Source organism: Trachemys scripta, chromosome 5, assembly GCF_013100865.1.
Source record: "Trachemys scripta elegans isolate TJP31775 chromosome 5, CAS_Tse_1.0, whole genome shotgun sequence".
NCBI lineage: Eukaryota > Metazoa > Chordata > Testudines > Emydidae > Trachemys > Trachemys scripta.
Window position 1 is genome coordinate 139,506,186 of NC_048302.1, and position 26,255 is coordinate 139,532,440.

A 26,255-nucleotide genomic window follows, 5' to 3' on the forward strand; every position below is an offset into this window, starting at 1 on the left:
CCACAACGAGTGGTACTGGTGGTAACACTGGGAAACTGGAGTATCTATATGCTCGGGGTATTACTGATCGCCATATTTGGGGTCGGGAAGGAATTTTCCTCCAGGGTAGATTGGCCGAGCCTCTGGAGGTTTTTCGCCTTCCTCCGCAGCATGGGGCAGGGATCACTAGCAGGAGGGTCTCAGCCGATTGAAGTCACTAAAACACAGGACTGGGGACTTCAACGGTAGAGTACAGGGAAGGGTCTAGCGGCCTGCGGCATGCAGGGGGTCAGACCAGATGATCATAATGGTCCCTTCTGACCTTAATGTCTATGAGTCTAAGGAGATTGCTTGTGAGACTTGCAGTTAGCCAGTGGGGTGAGACTGAAGTCCTCTTAGTCTGGCTGGTTTGGTTTGCCTTAGAGGTGGAAAAAACCCCAGCCTTGCGCTGTAACTGCCCTATTTGAGCAATTTGTCCTGAGTTGGCACTCTCAGTTGGGTTCCGCCAGAACCGCATTGTCACATGGTTTATGTAAGTCTTACTGTTTTGCACGAATGCTGTGTGTGCCTCAGTTTCCCTGTGTATTGCACCAATGTCTAGGTGGTGGGAATAAGGGGGTGTGACTTGGGGGGGGCTGTTCCAGCTGCCTGCAGGGATGCTATGGCCGCCCCTTCGTAACCTGAGACCCAGGAGGGGGATGTGAGCAGGTGACTCTTGGCCCGGGAAGGGAGACAAAGGCTGGAGGAGGAGCAACGGGCAGGGCAGGGGCCAGGCAGCTGGAAGGGAGTGAGTCTCGGCTGGCTTGGGGCGCGGGGGGGGGAGACAGAGCCCTGGCTCTGGGCTCCCCTCCCCCCAAGAGGGACTTGGCTGAAAGTCACTGATGTCTGTGCTAAGAAGTTCTGCCCTCCTCTGTGTTCCTGTCGACTAATAAACTTCTGTTTTACGCTGGCTGAGAGTCATGTCTGACTGCAGAGTTGGGGTGCAGGGCCCTCTGGCTGCCCTAGGAACCCCGCCCGGGCGGACTCGCTGCGGGAAGTGGATGCTGAATGCTCCAAAGTCAGACCCAGGAAGGTCGAAGCTGTATAGATTTCTTGCCCTGGAGACAGTCTGCTCACAGAGGGGAGGCTCCCGCAGACTCCTGGCTGGGTTTATATGGAATAGTTCCAGAGCATCGCCCTGGTGACTCCGTGACACAAGGTCCCTCACCAAAGACTCTTAAACAAAGCAAGCTGCCATGGGATAAGAGGGAAGGTCCTCTCATGCATTGGTAAGTGGTTAAAAGATAGGAAACAAAGGGTAGGAATAAATTGTATTCAGCATATTCACAAATGATCTGGAGAAAGTGGTAAACAGTGAAGTGGCAAAATGTGCAGATGATACAAAACTATTCAAGATAGTTAAGTCCAAAGCAGACTGCGAAGAGCTACAAAAGGATCTCTCAGAACTGGGTGACTGGGCAACAAAATGGCAGATGAAATTGAATGTTGATATATGCAAATTAATGCACACTGGACAACATAATCCCAACTATACATATAAATTAGCTGTTACCACTCAAGAAAGATCTTGGAGTCATGGATACTTCTCTGAAAACATCCACTCCATGTGCAGTGGCAGTCAAAAAAGCGAACAGAATGTTGGGAATCATTAAGGGATAGATAAGACGACAGAAAATATCATATGGCCTCTATAAACCCATGGTATGCCCACATCTTGAATACTGCGTGCAGATCTGGTTGCCCCATCTCTAAAAAGATATATTGGAATTGGAAAAGGTTAAAAAAAGGGCAACACAAATGATTAGGGGTATGGAACAACTTCCATATGAGGAGAGATTAATAAGACTGGGATTTTTCAGCTTGGAAAAGAGACGACTAAGGGGGGATATGACCGAGGTCTATAAAATCATGATTAGTGTGGAGAAAGTTAATAAGGAAGTGTTATTTACGTCTTCTCTAACACAAGAACTAGGGGTCAGCAAGTTTAACACACACAAAAGGAAGTATTTCTTCATACAGCGCACAGTGAACCTGTGGAACTCCTTGCCAGAGGATGTTGAAGGCCAAAACTGTAACTGTGTTCTAAAAGAATGAGTGAAGTTCATGGAGGATGGATCCATCAATGGCTATTAGGCAAGATGGTCAGCGACAAAACCTTAGGCTCTGGGACTGGGCGACAGGGGCTGGATCACTTGATGATTCCCTGTTCTGTTCATTCCCTCTGGGGCGCCTGGCACTGGCCACTGTCGGCAGACAGGACACTGGGCTGGATGGACCTTTGGTCTGACCCAGTCTGGCGGTGGTTGTGCGTCTGTCGACAGCTGCTGCACAGGCTGCTCTCCTGTGCAACAGGCAGGGGCCCGGCGCTGCCTCATCCCACCGTTAATACAAGCTCCCAGCCTTTCAGGGCCAAGCGACAGGATACTGACCGAAGGGAAGGAGCGGGGCTTATGTGTAGGGCCTACGAAATTCCCGGCCATGAAAAACGTGTCATGGGCAGTGAAATCTGGTCTTTTGTGTGCTTAACCCTGTACTAGACAGAGTTCACAGGGGAGACCAGCGTTTCTCAAACTGGGGGTCCTGACGCAAAAGGGAGTTGCGGGGGGGGGGGGACAAGGGGTTATTTCAGGGCGGGGGGGGAGTCATGGTATGGCCAACCCTTCACTTCTGTGCTGCCTTCAGAGCTGGGCGGCTGGAGAGCGGTGGCTGTTGGCCGGGCGCCCAGCTCTGAAGGCACTAAGGCTGCACCCCACCAGTAGCAGCAGAGAGGTAAGAGTGGCAATACCACACCAGGCCACCCTCACTTCTGCACTGGTGCCTTCAGAGCTGGGCGGCTGCTGACTGAGGGCCCAGCAATGCAGGCAGCACTGCAGAAGTGAGGGTGGCAATACCACACCAGGCCACCCTCACTTCTCCACTGGTGCTGGCAGTGGCTCTGCCTTCAGAGCTGGGCTCCCAGCCAACAGCCGCCGCTCTCCAGCTGCCCAGCTCTGTTCAGCAGCGCAGAAGTAAGGGTAGCAAGTACCACACGCCTCACTACAATAACCTCAGAGACTAACAAATTTTCCCTCCCTTGATATTCACCCCTTCTTGTCAACTTTTGAGAATAGGCCACTTCCACCTTAATTGAATTGGCTCGTTAGCACTGATCCCCCACTTGTAAGGCAACGCCCATCTTTTCATGTGCTAGAATATATATTCTGCTTACTGTATTTTTCACTCCATGCATCTGATGAAGTGGGTTCTAGCCCACGAAAGCTTCTGCCCAAATACATGTGGTAGTTTCGAAGGTGCCACAAGGACTCCTTGTTGTTTTTGCTGATACAGATTAACACAGCTGCCCCCTCTGAAACCTGTTATAATAACCTTGCGACCCTTCCCCCCACCACACACACCTCCTTTATGGATCAGGACCCCTGCTATTACAACACCATGATTTAAATAGCTGAAATCATGAAATTTACCATTTTAAAAATCCTATGACCATGAAATTGACCAAAATGGACCCTGAATTTGGTAGGGGCCTACTTATTTTCACGTGGACGTTGGCGGGAGGGGAAGTGCTGCCCAAGCAGTAGTGCAGAGCTGGCTTTGAGCAGGGCCACCCCTGCCCTGGGCCAGGCTGAGCCAGGCACCCCGCTCCGTACTCACGCTGCGCAGCTCCAGCCCCGTGTCGATGACGTAGCGCACAGTCCCCAGGGAGAAGGATGAATCCGCGAGCCAGTGGGTGACGATCACACGCCGGCCCTGGGGCCTGCTGCATTGCTCCGGCACCTCATAGACCTTCTGGGCTGCCCGCCCCACCCCCGGGTGCAGGGGTAGGGCCAGCAGCGGCCCCAGCCCGGGGTTTAGGGCCACAGCCTCGGTGCGGATGGCCTCGCAGCACTCGCTGATCTCCTGCCGGGAGGGGAGCAGGCGCCGTTAGTGACAGGACACCCCCTTTGCTGCAAAGGGGGTGGGAGCAGCCCCCTGCTCCTCATGCCCCCAGGACCACCCCCCAAAGCAAGTCCCAGCACCCCTTTCCCTCTCCACTTCTCCCGCAAGCACCCCACCAGAGATTGGTCCCAGCAGCCCCCCAGTCTCCACCTGCTCACTAGCCAGGAAGAGCAGCACATCGCCGGGTTCCTGGTGCCGGTGAATGTCCAACACCGCCTGGCACGCAGCCGAGACATGGCCCCGAGCTGGAGGATCCCTGTACACCAGCTGGCTGGGCGGGCTGGGTCCGGGTACCCGCACCACGGGAGGGTCCCCGCAGAAGGCCCGCAGCCGTTCCTCCAAGGCCGGCACTGTCACCACCACCACCTTGAGCTCGGGGCGCTGGCGCAGCACATCCTTCAGCAGCCCGAGCAGCACGTCTGTGGGAACCGTGCGCTCCTGCACCTCGTCCAGCACAACGACCCCGTACTGGCGCAGCAGAGGGTCCGACATCATCTCTCGCAGCAGCATCTCATCCGAGCAGAATCTGTCAGCACCAAGCACCAGGGTCAGAGGCAGCCCGGGGAAGGGGGAGTCCAGAGCTGGGACGGCAGGGGCTGCAGGTTGGGATTGAGGGGCACTGGCAGAGTTGGGAGGGGAGAAGCCCGGGGGGCTGCGTCTTGGAATTGAGGGGCACTGGCAGAGCTGGGGGGGAGGGAGACTTGGAGGGGATTTGGGAGGGCCCCCTCCCCCTCTCTCAGCAGGGAACCGTGTCCTTGTCCTCTGAGCTGAGAGGTGTCAGGCCCAACCCAAAAGAGCCCTGGGCACAGGTGTCCGCCTTAACCCCTTCACTGACAGAGCCCCCACCTGATGCCCACAGCCTGACCCTTGCAGTGCGGCCTCCTCCTCACCCTTCCAATCCTGGAGCCCTTCCTTAAACAGGATCCCGGCTGGACCCCGCCCTGCCCGAGAGGGGTGTCTCCAGCCCAGACGCAGAGCCCGGCCCTGCTCCCCAGCCGCTAGCGGCCCAGCTCTGGTCTGTCTCGTCCCAGCATGGAGCGCCATGTTCCTGCATGGGGGAGCCTGGGCCAGAGCTGGCCTCTACCTCTCCCCAGGAAGGAGGCTGGTGGAGTGGCCTGGCTGCCTGCTGCTGAACCCTGGACTCCAGCTCCGCCCTCGTGTGCCCTGGCTCTGGGCTGAGCCCTCGACAAGCCCAGCGGGGGCGGATCAGGCACCGCGCGGCTAGCAAGCGAGAGGGAGCCTGGATCGGGGAGGGAGGGGCAGCCCCAGTCCCACAAGCAGGTCCCAGCCTCACCTGAGCAGGGTCTCCGGGGTGCAGCAGTCCTCGTGGGGGACGCAGTAGCCAACCTCGTGGCCCAGGTTCAGGTCCATCTCGTCAGCCACGCACAGCGAGAGGCTGAGGGCGGCCAGGCCGTGGGGCTGGCTACAGGCCACCAGGCCATGTGTGAACTGCTGGGAGAGGGCGTACTCTGCACACCACTGGGGGATCTGCAAGGAGGAGAGTGGGGCAAGGGGCACAGGTCACCCCATGTGGGCACAACGGCCTGGCCCCCCGGCCCAGAGCCACCCGTGTGACATGCTGTGGGTGCCCACACGGCCTGCCAGGGGCAGAACCAATCCGTCCGGCTGGCAGGGCGCCAGATCCCAGCAGAGCTGCCTGACACAGACACTGAGGCGGGCACAGGCACCGTAAACAATCCCTGGCACCCCACATGCTCCTGGGCACAGAGGTTGGCAACAGGCGGCTGGCACCTAGCTATGCCATCCATGTGGAGTTCAGTCGAGCCCCAGGGCTCCCTTCCTGACAGCTCAGCAGGGGCTAGTCCCCTCCACCCTGCCACCCCCATGGCAGCTGTGGGCCCCTCAGCCAAGGGCAAAGTCTTCTGAGATTCGGGGGCAGCTGATTGCGAACCTGGAGGGGCCCCTGCTCCCTGCAGCAGCCCATGGACCCCCGGGGCAGAGCAGAGGGCAGAAATCTAGGATACAGATGAGAGGGCAGCCCAGTGGAGCTTGAGTGACAGTCGCTGAGGTGCAGCGGGGCTGCCCTGCTCCACGGGGGCACTGCCGGCTGCGCAGAGCTGAGAGCGCAGTCACGGGGCCGATACCAATCACAGAGATAAGGGAAGCACCTGGGCCCCTCCAAACGCCTCTCATGCGCCTCTTCGGCCCGACCCGCCTGCAGGCACAGCTCTGCTCCTAGGGGCTGCAGCTGGCCCCAGGCAGAGACCTGCTCCCTTACAGAGCCACCCCCTGCCCATCCTCCACACCAGCCAGGCTCCAGCTTCCGCTGCTGGGAAGCCTGGGCATCCCCCGGGCACACACCAGGAGAGGTAGCCTCCGTCTCCGGGCCCATGGCCTGGCTGGGGCCTACAGCGGAGCAGAGCTCCACAGACACACGCTGCTTGAAAACAAACCCTCCCCCAGGTCAAAGTCCTGACTGTCGTGTCTCTAGTCCCTGCCAAGGCTGTCGGGGTGGAAGAGACGCGCACAAGGGGCAGAGGGCCAAGGAGCCCAGCTGTCTGCAGGCTCTGCAGCTTGTAGGGTTGGCACCGAGCCTGCTGGTTGTCAGGTACTGGCAGCCTGGGACTCCGCAGACGAGCCAGCCCCCGTCTCTGTCTGTCCTGCTGCGTGAGAGCGCTGTCTGGGGCAGGGGTGTGTCTTTAATGCCAGGATAGCAGCCAGAGAAGTGGGTCCCAACTGGGCTGCTCGGTGCACCAGCATCGCAGAACAAGTCAGGGTGTCTGGGGCCCTCTTCCGGGCTCACCCCCCCCCCTCGGGAGTCCCTGGCCACTCGCCAGCGGCTCACTCCATAGGGCACGACTTGCCCTGCAGCTCACAGCGCAGACCCAGCTGACTCCCAGCCCGCGCCGTGCACAACTGAAAGCCAATTCCCAGGGCGTCCGACGGAGAGCCCAGCCTCCCGTCACCCTGACCTCCCCCCGAGGGGGCTTCGCAAACAGACAGGAGCCGCAGTCGGGAGTACAATGGACCCTGCCTCAGAGGTTAAATGAGGAGTCACTGGCCCCCCTCCCACGGCACCTGTAGCCATCGCACCCTAGACTACGGGACGGAGGCACTGCCAGCAGCAGCTGCTGCCAAGCCCTTTCGCTCTGTGATCCTGTCCTCACGAGAGCCGCTGGACACCAGGGGCCGCGTACTCAAAGGAGCCCAGGACGTGTCTCACTGGCAAGCCAGCAGCACAGCGCCCCCAACGGAGCTCCCCACTCCCTGCAGCACCGCGCTGCCTGTGAGGGGGCAGCCCCCCACCCTCTCCTTGCAGCACCGGCTGCTCCCCAAGCCCTGGCATGTGTTCTTTCCGGCAGGGCACTCCTGCCCTGACTACGCCCTCCCCATGCCCCCCTCGCACCTGGGTGCTCTTGCCGGTCCCGGGCCCCCCAGACACCAGGACGATGCCGTTGCTGCTCTCCAGGTGCTCCATGAAGCTGTACTTGGTGGCCCAAACAGGCAGGTCTCGCCGCCGCTGCAACAGCTCATAATAGCGGGAGGAAAACGGCAGCCCATCGTATGGGTTCACCTCCAGGTCCCCCTCACAGTCCAGGGCCAAGCCTTCGCCATCCTCCTCCTCCTCCTCTTCATCCAGCAGGGAGCCAAGGCCATTCGCCCGCAGCGGGGAGATGAGGCCATCGCTGGCCTCCATGGCGGTGAGGCTGCCGGGCAGACGGAGCCGGGGACCTGCAAGGGAAAAGGGCAGGGTCGCAGCAGCCACTGGGCCCTAGGGGAGAAACTAGTTAGAGTGGGAAGACGCCCCATCCCCACTGCTCCGGGACCAGTGGCCCTGCTCCACTCCCACCAGTCTGGACTGAAAAACTGTCAGGGACGGAGAATCCACCTCGGTCCTTGGGTACGGTTCCCGTGGTTAATTCCCATCACCTTTAACAGCGTGCCCCTAACTGCCAGTCTGAATTCCTCTTACTTCAACTTCCGGCCACTGCCCCGTGTTTGACCTTCCTCTGCTGGACTGAGCAGCCCATCACTAAATGTCTGTTCCCCAGGCAGGTACCAAGTCACCCCTGAACCGCTTCTGTGTTACGCTGAACAGATCGAGCCCCTCGACTCTCTCTCTACAAGGCAGGTTTTCTATTCCCGGCTCTTCTCTGACCCGCTCAGCCTGGGCGGTGGGCACCAGACCGGGGCACCGGATCCCAGCAGTGCCCGATACAGAGGGAAAGTCACCTCTGCTGCTACGCCCATTTGCGTGTCCTAGGGTCACATTCGTTCTTTTGGTCAAAGCTCAAGCGGTTCCCCGAGTGAGTCACGGCTTCCCCGGCCAGCCCCCCCGTCGCACTGACACCAGGCGTTTGCTTGCGCCCCGTTTCCCAGGAGAGCCAAGTGACTCTGAATCATCCCGGGGAACAACCTGCAAATCAACGTCCCCCCAGCTGGCCTGTGCCCAGCCCCCCAGCAGGCCCCGGGGCCGGGACTCCCAGCGCCCCAAGGAGCAGGGTTCGTGGCCGGGAGCCCGGGCACCGCCCAGGTCTCCAGGAAGAGCAGCCGGGAGCGCCGGGGGTGGGTGTGTCACACACCGCCCTGCTCACCTGGGCGTGCGCAGCCTGGAGACCGGCCAAGGCAGCCGGCACCGCCCGGGCTGCAGGACGAACCGCCGGGGCCCGGACCCTTTTCACGCCCCCCGGGACAGGACACAGCCCCGGCCCCACCCCATGGCAGGGACCCGCAGGGGGGTAACGGGACCCAGGCCGCGGCCAAGCGCGGGGAGGGGCTGCAGGAGACACCGCCCCGCGCGCTGACCCGCAGCCCCGGCCCCGCGGAACCCAGGCGTCCGGGGAACCGGTCCGACGGGATGCGGCATCCGCCCCGCCCCCGGGAGCCGTGAACGCCACCCCGCCGTGCCCGGCCCCGGCCCCGCCACGCAGCAGCTGCGCCCCGGGGGCGGCGGGGGAGCCCGGGAGGGAGGCGGCGGCTGGTTGTGGCGCCCGCGACCCGGCCCCGGCCCCCGGCCCCCGGCCCAGCCGCGCACCCTGAGACCTGCCGCCGCCCCCCTCACCTGCACCCGGCTCTAGGCCCCGCCCCGCAGGGTGTCACGGGACGCCAAGCACGAGTCACGTGCCACGCCATGGCAGCCAATCAGATGGGGCCCGAGTGGCTTCCGCCCCGCCCCCGGCTCCGCTGTCAGCCGGGCCCCGCCCCCCAGCGCCAGGCCCCGCCCCCCAGCGTCTGTCGCCCCGACCACAGCTCCCCACGGAGCGGCGCTGGGGGCGGGGCCAGGCTGTCTGAGGGGGCGGGGCCTCCCGGGGGGCGGGGTCCGGACACGTAGCAGCGAGTTCAGCCGGCCGGGACTGGCTCCCAGCCGTAACCAGCCCCCCCCCCCCCCCCCCCCCCCCCCCCCCCCCCCCCCCCCCCCCCCGAGCAGGCATCCTGTTGGCAGGGCTGAGACATTCGTTGCAGCCTCCAGCATCCCCAGGGGTTTGGCACCAGCGTCACTTCGGGCTCTGCCAGGCGCCACATGGGCCCCCTGGGCCAGCCGCACCCAGCCGGCCAGTACCTCGCCCTGCCGCGGGTGGCGCTGCGGTCCCAGGGGAGGGCGGCAAGCGAGGGCTGCAGGCCGGGCTAGGCGGTGGCTGGGGCCGCAGGGCTGGAAGGGCGCGCGCCAGTTGTCTAGTCCAGGCCCCTGCACTGAGACAGGACCAGCTGCGCTCAGACCCCTCCCGGGCCGGAGACGCCACAGCCTCCCTGGGCAATTTCGTCCAGTGCTTCCCCACCCTGACAGTCACGACGGTTCTCTATGTCCGACCTCAACCGCCCCTGCTGCAGTGTAGCCCACTGCGCCTTGTCCCGTCCTCCGTGGCTAAGGAGAACAATTGATCACCCTCCTTCATAGCAACCTTTTACATACTTGAAAACTGAACAGGAGTCCTTGTGGCACCTTAGAGACTAACACATTTATTAGAGCATAAGGTTTGGTGGGCTACAGCCCACTTCTTCGGATGCATATATGTGTAGCCCACGAAAGCTTATGCTCTAATAAATGTGTTAATCTCTAAGGTGCCACAAGGACTCCTGTTCTTTTTGCGGATACAGACTAACACGGCTGCTACTCTGAAACTTGAAAACTGTTATCATGTCCCCAGGGCCGGCTTTAGCAAGAGCGGGGCCCTGCCCCCAGGAATCAAGCCGGACTCTGGCCAGGGTCGCCGGGCTTGGGTCCGGCCCAGAGCCGCTCGGCGGCTGGAGCTGAGCAGCGCCACGGGGCCAGGCCGGACCTGAGCCAAGCCGAGCCGTGCCACGGGGGCCAGGCTGGAGCCAAGCTGGGCCGGAGCCGCTGGGGCCGGTGCGCTCGGCCAGAACTGGGGCCAGACTGGGCCATGCCTCCCCGGAGCCCTTCTCGCGCCCCCCGCCACCCCAGCTTACCTGGTGCTGCCTGCCCGCCCCTGCTTCTTTTCAGACTTCCCACGAACCTCTGATTCGCGGGAAGAAGGGGCGGAGGAGGAGCATTCAGGGGAGAGGAGGAGGGGGAAGTGACCTGGGGGCGGGGTGGAGAGCTGCGGCGCGGGGCCCAATTCTTAGCGCGGGGCCCAATTCAGCCAAATCGGCTGAATCGGCCTAAAGCCGGCCCTGCATGTCCCCTTTCAGTCTTCTCTTCTCCAGACTGAACAACCCCAACGTTTTCAGTCTTCCCTCATAGCTCATGTTCTCTAGACCTTTCATCATTTTTGTTGCTCTTCTCTGGACTTTCTCCAATTTGTCCCCATCTTTCCCGTCATGTGGCACCCACAACTGGACACCATACTCCAGCTGAGGCCTTATCAGTGCTGAGTAGAGTGGAAGAATTACTTCTCGTGTCTTGCTTACAACCCTCCTGCCAATGCATCCCAGAATGATGTTTGCTTTTTTTTTGCCACTACATTACATTTTTGACTCATATTTATTTTGTGATCCACTGTAACCCCAGATCCTTTTCTGCAGCGCTCCTTCCTAGGCAGTCATTGCCCGTTTTGTATGTGTGCAACTGACTGTCCCTGTGTAAGTGCCGTGCTTGGGCCTTATTGAATTTCATCCTATTTATTTCAGACCATTTCTCCAGTTTGTCCAGATCATTTTGAATTGCAATCCTGTCCTCCAAAGCACTTGCAGCCCCTCCCAGCTTGGTATCGCCAACACACTTTATATATGTGCTCACTGTGCCATTATCTGCCCCGAGGCGGACAAACTTTTTGGCCTGAGGGCTGCATCGGGTTTTGGAAATTGTATGGAGGGCCGGTTAGGAGAGACTGTGCCTCCCCAAGCAGCCAGGTTTGGCCCAGCCCTGCCCCTGCCCCTTATCCCCTGCCCTGCTTCTCACCCCCTGACGCCCCCCCCTCCGGGACTCCTGCCCCATCCAACCCCCCTGTTCTCTGATAACCCCTGACTGCCCCTGGAACCCCCACACCTGACTGCCCCCCGCCGCCCCATCCAACCCCCCCATCCTTCCTGACTGCCCCCGGGACCCCTGCATCCATTCAACCCCCCCCCCTTCCCTGCCCTCTGACCGCCCCGACTCCTATCCACACCCCCGCCCTCTGACCACCACCTCTAACTCCACTGCCCTCTATCCAACCTCCCCCCCCCACTCTCTGCCCCCTTACCACGCTGCCTGGAGCACCGGTGGCTGGTGGCACTACAGCCGCGCCGCCCGGCTGGAGCCAGCTACGCACCGCACAGCTCAGAGACCGGGTCAGGCCAGGCTCTGCAGCCGCGCTGCCCGACCCCCCGCCCAGAGCATTGCGCCAGTGACGGAGCGAGCTGAGGCTGTGGGGGAGGGGGAACAGCGGGGGAGGGGCCAGGGGCTGGTTAACCTCCCAGGCCAGGAGCTCAGGGGCCGGGCAGGACGGTCCCGCGGGCCGGATGTGGCCCACGGGCTGTAGTTTGGTCTAAGGGCTAGTCTACACTGGCAACTCTAAAGTGCTTTAACGTGCCTTGTGTGGTCGCAGTGCAGCGCGGGGAGAGAGCTCTCCCAGCGCTCTAACGAACCCACCTCCACAAGGGGCGCAGCTCCCAGCGCCAGGGCACTGTCTACACTGCGTGTTTTTTCACATCCCTGAGCGAGAAAGTTGCAGCGCTGTTAGTTGCCAGTGTAGACAAGCCCTAAATCAGCGATTCTCAAACTTCATCGCACCGCGACCTCCTTCTAACAACAATTACTACACGGCCCAGGAGGGGGAACGAAGCCTAAGTCTGCCTGAGCCCCACTGCCCCAGCTGTGGAGTCTTTAGCCCCGAGCCCCAGCAAGTCTAAGCCAGCTCTGGTGACCCCAACCCGCTTTGGGGTCCCGACCCACAATTTGAGACCCGCTGATCGAAATCAATGATGAAGATATTGAACAGAACTGGGCCTAGGGCAGATCCCTGCCGGTCTTCGCTCAATATCCGCTTTCAGCTTGATTGTGAACCATTAATGACGACCTCTGAGTATGTTTTTCCAACCAGTTTTGCACCCACCTTATAGTAGGTTTGTCTAGGCTACATTTCCCTAGTTTGTTTATGAGAAGATCATGTGAGACATTTGATGAATATGCATTATCTTATTTGCAAACCAATTTCTCCTCTTTCTCTCTGGTTCCCCATCTCCCCTCTCCCTGCCCTCTCCAATGGGCTCCCTGACCCCAGAGATGCTGCTTGGGGGTTTGTCCCAGCTGCCTGTGGTGTGCAGGGAGTTAAACCAGGGGATCTGGTTTTGCAAAGCCCCAGCCTGGCTGGAGAGGCTGGGCTCCCGATTCACATAACCAGCTGGCCCGGCACAGCATGGGTAGCCTGATGAACTCCCGGGCTTCTAAAAGGGGCTGTCGGTTTCCCTCCCACTTTGTGCTGTTGTCCACTGTGCGCGTGGAGTCAATGTCAATCGCTCCTCTGGGCCCGGCAGCTAAGGGGTGGGGCTTGGTGTCTCGGGCCTGTCTTGGCCGGTGAGACCCAAGTAGCAACAGATGAAGGAAGTTGCCTTGGAGACACCAAGGAGCCCAGTGACCAGACAGTCTTTGCGAGCAGCTGAGAGCCTGTGAGCACAGCAGCCCTGCAGCTCCAGCGGCTGAGCTAGGGGTGAGGAGCTCAGAATGGCTGCAGCTGCCCGGGGCAGAGAGAGGAACTCCAGGAGGCCGAGGACGGGAGGACTGGGTGATCCTGCCACCAGGGCTCTCTGCTACGTTTTGCTTTTCCGTGGGATACAAAGGACTTGTCAATCCTGGATTCCGTTCAGTACTAAATGCCGGCTTGCTCTGAACAGGCGGCCCTGCGTCTCTGCAGCGTCCTGCTGGGGACCCACCCAGACATGCCAACTCAGGAGAGTCCCAATTGCTGAGTAAACTCCTGATCTCCCCTACAACAACTCGCAAACACCAGCGTGGATTTTCCAGCCACGGCACATGTGCTCCCAGTCAGCCAGGAGTTACCCGGCCCCAGACAAAGCCATGTGGCTTCTCCAAAGTCCTTGCAAGACAATGAGAATCCATTTACCTGGTGGCACAAAGCTTTCTGGGGCTACCCCAGCAGGGAATCTTCAGATAAACTCCTGAATCACCTGAAAAGCAAATCCCCACATTTGAGAGTTCTACAAGGGAGGCTTAATTCTAGAAATCCTGTCAGCTGGGCTCCAGCTGTCAGTCCTGGCTGGGCAGCTGCTCCCCTGCCAGCCTGGGAAGGGGGAGAGGGGACCCCACTGCAGCCCTCCAGGCCTGGGGAGAGTGAAGACCCCTAAGGAGCAGAGGTGAGGCTGGGAGGGCTGACCTAGGGCCTGGGGGCTGCAGGGAGGCTGATGGGGCGGGAAGTCTGTGTTGATGGTGGGTTCTGAGCAGATGGGGTGGTGCTGGGAGGGAGGGTGAACTGAGGGAGGTGGGGGTCGATGGGGCAGTGCGGCTGAACTCATGGGGTGGTGATGATGGTGGCTGGGGGGAGTGAACTGAGGGGGGCTGTGGGGCAGGATTAATTGCTGGGCAGGAGAGGGTCAGATGTGGGGGTGAGAGCAGGAACCAAAATCCCCGTATCCCGTATACGAGGGCGAGCGGGCGACACTGACCGTCACATGCGCACCCCTGGGATGGGCCAGGGGCGTTCACAAAGCAAACCCACAGTATCAGCTTATTCCAGTGTCATGATTCGGGGGGTCCAGCTCGAGTTTTGATCTCTTCAAGTTGGCAGTGCTGCCTCCCAGAGGGGTGAAGTCTCTCCCAGGGTCTGAACTCGGCTGGACCAGCTGGGGAGCCGCGGCGCCAACGGGGCGCTGGAGCCTGAGGGCCCCGTCGCAGAGCAGCGGAGCCCTGGGGCTCACGTTTGTGTTTTGAAAAACAAAGGTGGCAGGCCAGGCCAGCCCGTTAAAGGCGGGCACCCAGAGAGACCGTGGGAAGCTTGGAGGTGGGGCACACCCTACAATCCACGACAATGCCACAGTGCCCCAGGGTAAGGGGCTGGCAGTGCCCAGGTGGTTCCGACCCTGGCAGGCCCCTGGCTGATGCGTTTCGCTGGTGAACGAGACGTTCTGAGCTGGAGGAGACGCGCCTGGCAGTTGAATTGCTGGTAACAGAAAGCTGCTGCTTGCACAAAGCCTCCCGCGTGCTCACGAGCAAACTCGAGTGCGTCTGGGAGCGCAGGCAGGTCCCGGTGTGGGCGGGCAGTCGGTGGCGAGGGCCTGGTGTGGAGCGTGCTCAGAGCATTACCAGACACACACTTTCCCATCATCTAATTACCGTTAAGAAAAGTATTTTTCAAGCTTCTCCCACAGTTCAGCAGCGGGACACGGATTCCTCTGCAGAGAGTCCAGGGCCATTGCTACTGGCTTCAGTGTTTGGAACAATTCCTTAGCAAACCTCTCCTGACCTGACCAACAGGTCACTGGCACGCTCTCCTCATCTTAGCCAGGCTGCTGCCTCCATCCCTGGCTCCCAGAACCAGTCACATGACTTGGGTTCTGGTCAGCTCCTCAGACCAGTGTGGAGGAGGGGGCTGTCTGTGCCGCTTCTCACATAAAGAACGGCTCCTTCCTCAGCGAGTGCTGCCCTGGAGTGTCCTCCTTGGAGCACGGCACCTCTCTTGTGATCAGTATGAATTTCCCCTGGGTGTGAGTGTGACGAAGTGGGGCTTTTCCCTTGTTATGTTGTATGTGAGTCTTACTGTTGAGCCTCTGTGAGTTTAACTGTTTTGCACGAATACTGTGTGTGCCTCGGTTTCCCTGTGTGCTGCACCAATACCTCAGTGGTGGGACTAGTGGTGTGTGACTTTGGTGAGACCGCTGGGGCAGGTGAAGCTGCTCCGGCTCCCTGCCCGTATGCTATGACTGGCGCCCTTCGTAACCTGAGACCCAGGAGGGAGATTTAACCAGGTGACGACCAAGTGACTCTTTGCCTGGGAAGCGAGACAAAGAGAAGGAGGAGGAGCAACGGGGGAGTCTGAGGTTGCGTCCGTGGAAGCTGGCAGTCTGCTTGGGGGGACTGGAAGAGGAGGGGTGCAGGGCTTCTGTGCCAGGACTCCCCAAGATGGACTTGGCTGAAAGTCACTGATTTTTGTGCTACAAGTTCCATTTTACATTGGCTGAGAGTCACATCTGACTGCAGAGTTGGGGTGCAGGCCCCTCTAAATGGAAGGTTTTTTAGTCGACAGGAACACAGCATAGAGCAGAACTAGTCTGGGGAGTGGGTCAGTCTCTGATCACCACTGTCTTGGCCGGCTCTGACTTTAGGCAGCCGCTTCCCACCTTGTGGCCCAGGTACGACACCTCTGCCATCCTCACCCTGCACGTCCCAGCTTTTACAGTCAGCCCTGCATCCTGGAGGCAACCCAGCCCCCTCTTCACCTGGGACTCCTGGGACTCCAGTTCTGACTAATGGCACAAATATCATCAATGTCCGCTAGGGTAAAATTCTCCATCCCCCTCCTGTAAGTGATCCACCTGGTACTCCTTGAGGCCAAAAGGTAGGACCAGGGATTTGTACAGCCCCACAGGGGTGACAAAATCAGGTTTCAACCTGGCATCTGGATCCAAAGGCGCCTGCCAGTAGCCATTGTTGAGATCCCTGGTCGTGGGGTACCGAGTCCCCCCCACAACTTGTCTAGGATCTCATCAGGCCTAGGCATGGGCAGGCACCAGACATGGTGATGGCATTGAGCTTCCGATAGGCCACACAGAATTGGATCGACCTGTCTTTCCTGGGGACCAGCACCAAGGGAGAGGCCCCGGGGCTGGCAGACAGCTGGAACACCCCTAACGCCAGCAAGTCTCTGACCTCTCCCTCCAGGGCCTGGGCTGTGTTCCCCGTTACTCTGAATGGGGAACCCCTGATGGGAGGGCTGGCTCCCGTCTCCACCCAGTGGACAGCTCGGTTAGTGAGCCCAGGCCGGTTGGAAAACAGCTGTTGGTATGAATGCAGCCTGCTAGGAAGGGGTTAGTTGGTCACAGGCCCTCTCAGAGGTCCAGAGAAGCCCAGCCACTTCTAGCTTTTGAGGCCCCTAGCTACACTGCTCTACAGCCAAAATGCTTCTGAAATAAATGTAGTCAAACTTTACTAATTCTGGGTCACCGAGAACAAAAATGATGCTTAAAATTGTTGATTGGCTTTAGTTTTCAAGATATGCTATTGGGTCAGTATATATGACCCTTGACTTGGGAATGGCTGAGGATAAGTGAGTTATAAAGGGAAGGGATCTCAATTTAAACCAGAAATGACTAAAATACATCTTTGACTGGATCTATGAATAAATCTATGACTGGGTTTGGACAGTACTTGCTTTTTAGGCAAAACAATGAATGATGCAATCTGAAGCTGGTATTGCGTCATACGTGATATGAATTGCATCATGTTATTCCTAGAAGTCATGGATGATGCAATCATAACGAAGCTTACATCACTCTGTTGAACAAATTGCCCTATATCAGCTCTAGAAATCATACAGTGTCGTGCTCTCTTATTTGTCAGTGTTTGATTTTGCAAAGGGACACACTTCTGTTTAGCCAAAGTGAGCAGAGATGCCTCGTACTTGTGTGAACAGTGCAGATAACTTCTGCTATGTTTGTGGTGAAGTGACTTTTGCATCACAAAAGCGCAGTATAACCACTATGGTTAAGAAAGCCTATCACCTTTATTTTGGCTGCAAAATTGGAGCTCAGGACAAGAGGTGGGCCCCACACATATGCTGCAACACTTGTGCAACAAATCTTCGCCAGTGGTTGAACAGGAAAAGGAAATCTATGCATTTTGCAGTGCCAATGATTTGGAGAGAGCCAACAGATCATACCAGCAATTGTTACTTCTGCATGGTGCCTCCAGTTGGGAAAGGTATGTCAAAGAAGAAAAAGTGGACTGTGCATTATCCAAACATTCCATCATCTATACGCCCAGTACCCCACGGAGAAGGATTGCCGGTTCCTGATGCACCAGAATCATTCTCACTTGAATCAGACGAGGAAGAGGAAGAGGATGAAACTTCTGGTCCTGAACCATCAATGTCACAGGACCCACATTTTCTCCCATCCCCCTCCTCTGAACCACACCTCATAACACAAGGTGAACTGAATGACCTTGTCAGGGATTTGGAACTACCCAAGAACAAGGCAGAGCTGTTAGGCTCCAGACTACAGCAGTGGAATCTCCTGGCAGGTGATATTAGGGTTTCCATGTTCCGTGACCGTCAAAAGGATCTTGTCCCATTCTTCTTCATGGAAGGTGATCTTGTAGCCTGCAACAACATCGATGGTGTGATGGCAGCCCTCAACATCATTCACGATCCAGATGAGTGGAGGCTGTTCGCTGATTCATCGAAGACGAGTCTTAAAGCTGTTTTACTGCATAATGGCAATGTTTTGCCATCAATTCCAGTTGGTCATGCAGTCCATATGAAGGAAACCTATGACAACATGAAACAACTTTTGAGGTGCATAAACTATGACCAACATCAGTGGCAGCTTTGTGGTGATTTGAAGGTTGTTGCTCTCTTGCTTGGTCTGCAGACTGGATACACAAAGTACTGCTGTTCTCTCTGCGAATGGGATAGTCGTGCAAGAGATTCCCACTACATCAAGAAAGATTGGCCACTCCGACAGTCATTGGAGCCTGGGAGGAAAAGTGTTCAGCATCCACCACTTGTTGAATCAAGGAAGATTTTGTTACCACCCTTACACATCAAGCTGGGTCTGATGAAGAACTTTGTCAAGGCCATTGACAAAACACAAGCAGCTTTCAAGTACCTCCGTGGAAAATTTCCAAGATTAAGTGAAGCTAAGATAAAGGAAGGTCTCAGATTCGTGAACTTCTTCGAGATGATGCATTTGACCATGCACTGCGTGGCAAGGAAAAAACGGCATGGAAAGCCTTCCAGTTATTGGCAATAAATGTTCTCGGAAACAACAAGGCAGACAACTACAGGTTGTTGGTGGAAAACCTCCTCAAGGCATACAAAAGCCTTGGTTGCAACATGTCACTAAAGATACATTTTTTGCACTCTCATCTAGATTTTAATCCGCCGAACTGCGGAGCAGTGAGCGACGAGCGATTTCACCAGGACATTTCAACACTGGAGAAACGCTATCAGGGCAAATGCAGCCCAACAATGCTTGCAGACTATTGCTGGACAGTGACAAGAGATGCTCCATTTAATGAATACAAGAGACAAGCCAAGAAGCACCGAGTAGACACTGAATAGAACTAAATTATGTACAAAATAGTTTTTTGCCTTTTGTCACGGAGTATTGGGGGACTTAGGGCCCTGCACCCCCGGCTCCCTGCGATTCACCATGACTTTCAGCCAGCCAGTAAAGCAGAAGGTTTATTTAGACAACAGGAACACAGTCCAAGACAAGTCTTGCAGGCACAGACAACAGGACCCCTCTCAGTTGGGTCCATCTTGGGGTCTCAGGGCACCCCAGCCCCTTGGGAGGTCAGAGCCCCGTCTGCCTCCCAGCCATTCCACCAGCCAGCTCCTGCAAACTCCCCTTCAGCGACCCCTCCTTTGCTCAGTTTCCCGGGCAAAGGTGTCACCTGGCCTCTAACCCCTTCCTGGGTTCTCACGTTACATGCTCAGGTATTCTCCCTCGGTCAGTCTCCCATCCCCCAATGCAGACTATCCTAGCCACGCTCCCCTGTCAGCATTCAAAGCCCACATTAAGAACAGTCCCAGTTCGTCACACCTTTTGTTTCATAATACATTTTATTTATATAACCCTTTTGCTGATTTTTAAAGTGTTACATAAACAGGACAGGTGAAATATTATCATGTAAAGCAACCATAAACACATGAAAAGACCTAGGTTTACAATTTATGATTAAAACTCTACTATCTACACAATATACATAGACATAAAATGTAAAAACTTAAATATCTTAGAAACGGTAGCCAATCAGTTGTTTTAATTGTCATATTTGAATTCAACACATCAAAATACATAATAAATAGCACATTTTATCTCTGAAGCAGACGACTTCTCAAAAATTGTAGACCAGTGTTATAATAAAAATAAAAAATGACGACACATGAAAACAAAATAAGGCACCAAAAAAAAAGAGTGAGACATAATTTGAATATTTTTTATTTAACAAATGCTTTTCTAGCCTTTTCCTGCTCAAGCAGGACTGGTAACTATGCAGCAGCTGCAGAACATCTGATGGGTGTGTGTGTGTGTGTGTGTGTGTGTGTATAGGTATTAGCTATAATGTGCATGTATAAGGATTAAGATATTAGTTATTGGTCATAAATCAAATTGTTATCATAATAAATGTGGCATCTTTATCTTGTCCCTTTGTCCCCTTTAATAAGATCCTGCTAGTTTTTATTGGTATAACAAGATTAGGTCTAATTTGTGGACGAAATAACGAGGGGATGAGTTATTTAACATTTGTATCAATGACTGGAAGAGAACATCAAATCCTCACTGATCATGTTTGGGGAGGAAACAGAAATTGGGGGGTTGTAACTAATGAAGAGGACGGGTCACTGCGACACAGCGATCTGGCTCGCTTGGTAATCTGGGCACAAGCAAAAACTGTGCATTTGAACACAGGAAAATGTCCATGTCTGAATCTCGGAACAGAGACTGCAGGCCAGGCGTATAGGCGGTGGGCTCTCTCCTGCCAAGCAGTGACTCTGACGAGGATTTGAAGGTCATGGTGGATAATCAGCTGAACATCAGCTCTCAGTGCAACACTGTGGCCAAAAGAACTAATGCGATCCTGGGATGCGTGAACAGGAATCCCGAGGAGCGGTGGAGAGGATGATTTTCCCTCTGCATTTGGCACTGGTGCGGCTGCTGCTGGGATCTGGTGCCCAGGTCTGGTGCCCACAATTCAAGAAGGCTGTTGAGAAGTTGGAGAGGGGGCAGAGAAAAGCCAGTAGGATGATTAAAGAAAACCTGCCTTATAGTGAGAGACTCAAGGAGCTCAATGTGTTTAGCTGCACAAAGAGCAGGTTAAGGGGTGACTTGCATCTGAAGAAGGGAGGTTCTGACCCACGAAAGCTTATGCTCCCAATACTTCTGTTAGTCTCAAAGGTGCCACAGGACCCTCTGTTGCTCTTTACAGATTCAGACTAACACGGCTCCCCTCTGATACTTGATCCCCGTTGTGACGTTGCTCTCCATATGTTTATGGAAATATGCTTATGAGTGTAAATATAACATAACAGGAATTTGCTTTCTGCTAGATATGCCATCTAACATATCTTTGCAAAGGTTATGATCTACTGAATATATTCATCCCATTCATATGCATGTATCATTTTTATATCTGAAGTTATGAGCGCTGGCTCTATGCTTGTATTTGAAGTGTTTGCTGTAGGAAACACATAAGGGAGGTTTGGCCAACATATTGTGAAGGGACTATTCGAATAATTGGGAGTACTTAACTACGACAAAAAAACAGACTCCAACGTGAAGCTGCAGAACTGGAATTAATTTGCAAATACCATAATATTAGGCCTGAATAAAGACTGGGAGTGGTTGGGTCATTACAAAGCCTAAACTTAATTTCCCCAATACTAATTTCTCCTTACTGTTACTCACACCTTCTTGTCAACTGCCTGTAATGAGCCACTCTCTTACCACTTCAAAAGTTATTTTTCCTCCCTTGGTATCCTGCTGTTAATTGATTTAGACTGACCTCATGCTTGGTAAAGCAACCCCCATCCTGTCATGTATTTATACCTGCTCCTGTATTTTTCACCTCATGCATCTGATGAAGTGGGTTCTAGCCCACGAAAGCTTCTGCCCAAATACATTTGTTAGTCTCTAAGGTGCCACAAGGACTCCTCGTTGTTTTTGCTGATACAGACTAACACGGCTGCCACTCTGAAACCTGACTACAATGGACTTTGGGAGATGCCAATCCACATCTGAGCTTTCCTGGGAACGTTCAAACTAACATGTAAACGATGGTGTCGGCCTGCCAAAAGCTGAATCATTCATGGACACGTGACTTGCCCAGGTGGCTACAGACTCCATCTTGTTGCTGTGACTTTGCACAAAAGAACAAAGGGGTTTCCACCCACAACAGAGAGAATATAAAAGGCCATGGAAGCCCCTCCATTTTGTCTTCAGCTGGCTCAAGACATGGCCTTTCCACCCCAAAGTGATGCCTGAAAGAAACTGGAACAAAGGACTGTTACTACGGGGTTGTGAGTGATTGCTGGACCCAGGCCATAAACTATAGCTTTGGTCTGAAAAGGATTGTACCTGAGACAACATCTAGGGTGAGAAGTTAGTATCTGTAACTAGATCCTTAGTGTATTAAGTTAGCCTTGTGTGTTTTGTTTTATTTTGCTTGGTAACTTACTTTGTTCTGTCTGTCATTACTTGAAGCCACTTAAATCCTACTTGTTATACTTAATAAAATCACTTTTGTTTATTAATTAACCCAGAGTAAGTAATTAATACCTGGGGGAGCAAACAGCTGTGCACATCTCTCGATCAGTGTTATAGAGGGCGGACAATTTGAGTTTACCCCGTATAAGCTTTATACAGACTAAAACAGATGTATTTGGGGTTTAGGCTCCCAGAAAGACTGAGTACTGGGTGGTGGGAAAGTCCTTGTTAACTGAGAAGCCCCTGGGCTAAGTGAATCTTAGTTTCTGTGAGCTGCAGGGAGGCCGTGGCCCAACCTTTTGGCCTGTGCTGGAGCTGACTGGTGTGTCTAGCTCAGCAAGACGGGAGTGGAGAGAAGCCTTGTCTGGCAGCGGGGGGGAAGGGGGGGAGTGTTCTCAGTGGTGTCCCAGCACATCTAGTGACAGTCTTGAGGGAGTTTCTGTGACCAAACCCATCACACCCGTCTATAGGTACCTACATGGGGAACAAATATTTAATCATGGGCTCTTCAGTCCAGCAGAGAAAGGTCTAACCCGATCCAATGGCTGGAAGATGAAGCCAGACGAATTCAGACTGGAAATAAGGTGCACGTTTCTGACAGGGAGGGGAACTAACGACTGGAACCATTTACCAAGGGGCGTAGATTCTCCATCACAGGCAACTTTTCAGGCCAGCCTGGCTGTTTGTCTCACAGCTCTGCTCCAGGTGTAATTCGGGGCCAGGCCCTGGCCTGTGTTCTGCAGATGGTCAGACCAGGTGATCACAGGGTCCCTGCTGGCCTCGGGAGCTATGAATTGATTCCACCCCCAACTTCCCGTTTCAGGTTCCAAAGAAGGAGACCGGGGCGGGGGGGGGGGGGGGGGGAAGCTGGCAACTGAGAGAGGAGAGAAGGGGAAGGAGCGAACTTCACTGTTGTGGCCGCCACCCCCCCATCTCCTGGAGCCCTGGGCCATCTCTGCCCTAAGCCTGAGAGCTTCCTGACCACCCGGGGCCAGAGAGAGGGACCCAGATGACCCCACCCCTCCGGCTAACTGATGGACACCATCTGGGATGGGAGACTTTGTGACACCCCCACCCCCCAATGGGTTCTTTTCCTGCCCCACCTTATTTCCTCTCTCTTTTTCCTTCAGTCTAATCAGACCCTGGCTTAGCCAGCCAAGACTGCACATTGTGTAACATGGCTGTGAGCATGTGACCAGCCCTGCAGCTAAAAGCGATGCCCTGGGGGGTTTGCCAGGACCCAGAGTGGCTGATCAGCCCGTGTGCTTGTCACACTCTGGGGTGCAATCCAGACCAGTGAGGGGCTGTGTCACCTCTGCCCTGCAGCCTGGGGTGCCTCACAAGGCTGTGTTGTTGTCGCTCCCAGCCTGGGCCACTCACAAACAGCAGGTCCCACTCTGAGTGTCTGTGTATAGCCACAGCCCTGGTCCGGTGGCTCTGACTCCAGCAACACAACAGCCACCCACTGGCTTCCAGCAGCCTTGGTTACTGCCTGCAGGGTGACCCCAACACACTCCCAGTCCCAGATTGTCCCAAAAACGTGTGTTCTGCACCGTCCAGCCTCTCCGGGGCAGCTCAGACAGTAGAGGGCTGTTGCCCCTGTAAGGGGTCAATGTCCAACAGTCGCTGCTTTAACTGGAGTTACCCAAACAGCTCAAGTATCAGAGGGGAGCCGTGTTAGTCTGAATCTGTAAAAAGCAACAGAGGGTCCTGTGGCACCTTTGAGACCTTATGCTCCAATACTTCTGTTTGTCTCAAAGGTGCCACAGGACCCTCTGTTGCTCCAAACAGCTCAGTTCAAACACAACACTGGGTTAGTTTAGATTAAAAATAAAACAAGTTTATTTCACTCCAAAGAGGTAGGTTTGAAGTGAGTGCAAGTGTAAGGCATTACCGTCAGAAATGGGCACAAGAGAAATAAAGATAAAAATCTTCCTAGTAGCTAAAAACTTAACAAGCTAGACTTGGTTCAAGGTAAAATCCTCACCACACGTTCCCAGCAACAGGGGGACCAAATCGATGCCAGAGACAGACGCTGCCTTTTGGCTCTTAGATGTTCTTGTCTCCCCCGTGCTGCGTGCGTTTGTCTTGTTTTGTCTTCTAGGAAACGGGATCGGACGGCAGCCTCAACATCTACAGCTCCCTGCCAGCTCCCCAGCCTTGGCTCTGTTCCCCAAAAAGACAGCTGAGACCATCTTGGCTACCCGCTAACAGACTGTCAGACAAGGGGGTTTCCTTTCTAAAGGCCCCAGCGAAAGGGAGGGGAATAAGGCTGTAGTTAATGTCACCCTTCGGCCAGGTGGAGTCAGCAGCTACCAGGGCTGGGTTTAATATCTAGGGGTTCTCTTTTAATAATAGAGCACAGAACCGGCTCGAGCCCCTGTAACACCGACAGACCCCAGTCATCGGCAGGATGAATCGAACCAGGGACTTCGGGAGCTTAGTGCATGAGCTAAAAACCAACTGGCTGTTAGCTAAGGCTGTAGATCAGACTCTTTTAACTCTCTCTAAGTGGTCTGGATGCCACTAGATGGGACAGAAGACCACGCCCAGGAGGTGTGTGGGTTACACCCCCACCCAGTGACTTGGGACAATTATACACCATCCCTGGGCGCCTTTAATCAGTGTGTGTAGAAAAGAAACTTTTAATAAAAAGTGGAAAGTAACCCAGCCTTAATTTGGGAAAATGCCGCAAGCAGGATTCAGAAACATGTGACCATGCGCAAAACACCCACCCCAGAGCACGGTGGGCAGTGTCCCTTGACTCAGGTTCTCACCTTGCGGTGAGAAAGTCCAACGAACAGAAGTTCCTGCAATGTGCCACTCCCCTCTTCCTCCACCACACCCCAGTCCCAGTTACTGTCCTTTGTCAGTGACGACCCCGAGTTCAGAGGAGCAGTCACGTGAGTTCACCTCCCACCCCGGGAGGCACCTCGGCTCGCTCCGCAGTCACTTGCTCTTCTCTGCTGTCGGCCACTCCACCGCCACTCACTCCACCACTGCAGCCATTGGAGTCTCTGGGGTCCCAGCACTTAATACGATCTCAGCTGTCCGTGGGGGAGCCTCCCTGCTAGTGCCAGCTGGGCACGCCCTGCCCCCAGAGACACTGTCTCATCACGTGCCTCATGCTTTGGCCTTGTTATCACTGATTTCATCTCTCGTCAGCCACAACACAAGACTTTCAACTGAGGCTTAAGCGCTGGCTACACTCGCGAGTTTAGAGCAACCCTGCTGTAAGGTCTCCCCTGTACTGCTCTACGCTGGCAGGTGGGAGCTCTCCCGTCAGCATCATTAACCGCCCCCAGCGAGCGGCGGTAGCTTTGTCAGTGGGAGAGTGTCTCCTGCCGACGTCGTGCTGTCCACACGGTGCTTCTGGCGGTGAAACGTAGGTCACTGAAGGGTGTGTTTTTCACACCCCAAGCAACATAAGTTATACCAACAAAAGTGCTAGTGTCGATATAGCCTTAGTCAGCTCTGTGATCACACAGTGGGGAGAGGGAGGGTCATGTGGTGTCCGGGCCCCGCACCACTAGAGAGAAACACCTAACCCTCCCCTCTGTCATCTCTGCTGGGCTTTGGCACTCCTGCCCCTGCTTAGCAGGCACCCTTCAGCTGAGGGGAACCCCTCAATCAGGGCCTGCCAAGTACAGTGCTGCTGCCCGAGTCACACAACAAGGATAACGATCCTTTAGTGCCCTGTCTCCGATAACAAAGTGACGTGCAACCCAACCCCACCATTTGGCAAAGCGGCCCCATGAGACTGTGCACCTAGGCAGAGCGGGTGTGTTGGCTCCTGACGTCCTCTTCCCCAGCCCATCACTAGACGTCAGGGGAAGCTCATGCTGACCCTGCTGACATTAAAATGAAAGTCTTAATCGAGACTTTATATTTCAAAAGCTTTGATTATTTTTGCTTCTTTTGTGTATCTTTCATTAAAGGTTAAAAGGCTGTTTAATGGCGTGTTTGCCATGGACTAAGCAGTTTGAGGCCGGTGTAGCCTGAACCCCAAACCTTGTTTAACGTTGTTTAATGCTGGACAGTGCCAGGGCCATGTGAACACCTTTGACACTATGGGCCCCTTTATTCCTCTGCATTAATACAGCACCCCCCATTTACCCTTGTGCACAGGCGCTCACAGAACAATCCCTACAACAACTTAAGCTCACAAGTGATTCTTATTACCTTAGGCCAGAGGGCAGGGGATTGGCTGGCCCAGGGGGTGGGAATGGGCCCTGGGCCCTTTCCTCCTCAGGGGGTGCCAGCCCCTGGCTGGTTGAGCAGGGCAGGGAATGGGGGTTTCAGAATCACAGAATCCGTGGGACCCCGGGACCAGAGCCCAGCTCCCGCTCCCCGTGCCGGGCTGGCTCCGCGGGGCTCCCGCTCCCTGTGCCGGGCTGGCTCCGTGGGGCTCCCGCTCCCTGTGCCGGGCTGGCTCCGTGGGGTTCCCGCTCCCTGTGCTGGGCTGGCTCTGTGGGGCTCCCGCTCCCTGTGCTGGGCTGGCTCTGTTGGCCTAGTGGGGAAAGGCCCCAGTGTGAGCCCCTAGGTGCCCTGTTGCACTC

General features: G+C 55.6%; 1 protein-coding gene across 6 annotated transcripts in view; it reads right to left on the reverse strand.

Annotated features, from left to right (window-relative positions):
• DQX1 (DEAQ-box RNA dependent ATPase 1) overlaps positions 1 to 9,024 on the reverse strand; it is a 26,447-nt gene extending 17,423 nt beyond the window's left edge. The window contains exons 1-5 of one of the 6 annotated variants that reach the window (XM_034772349.1): positions 8,939 to 9,024; positions 7,283 to 7,608; positions 5,210 to 5,403; positions 4,066 to 4,441; positions 3,631 to 3,876 (exon numbers count right to left, since the gene is read on the reverse strand). In XM_034772349.1, coding sequence (XP_034628240.1) covers positions 3,631 to 3,876; positions 4,066 to 4,441; positions 5,210 to 5,403; positions 7,283 to 7,573 — 1,107 coding nt within the window. In that variant the 5' untranslated portion in view covers positions 7,574 to 7,608; positions 8,939 to 9,024. The other 5 variants (XM_034772347.1, XM_034772350.1, XM_034772351.1 and 2 more) reach the window with 5 other exon arrangements.
• Between the last annotated feature and the right edge of the window lie 17,231 nt (positions 9,025 to 26,255).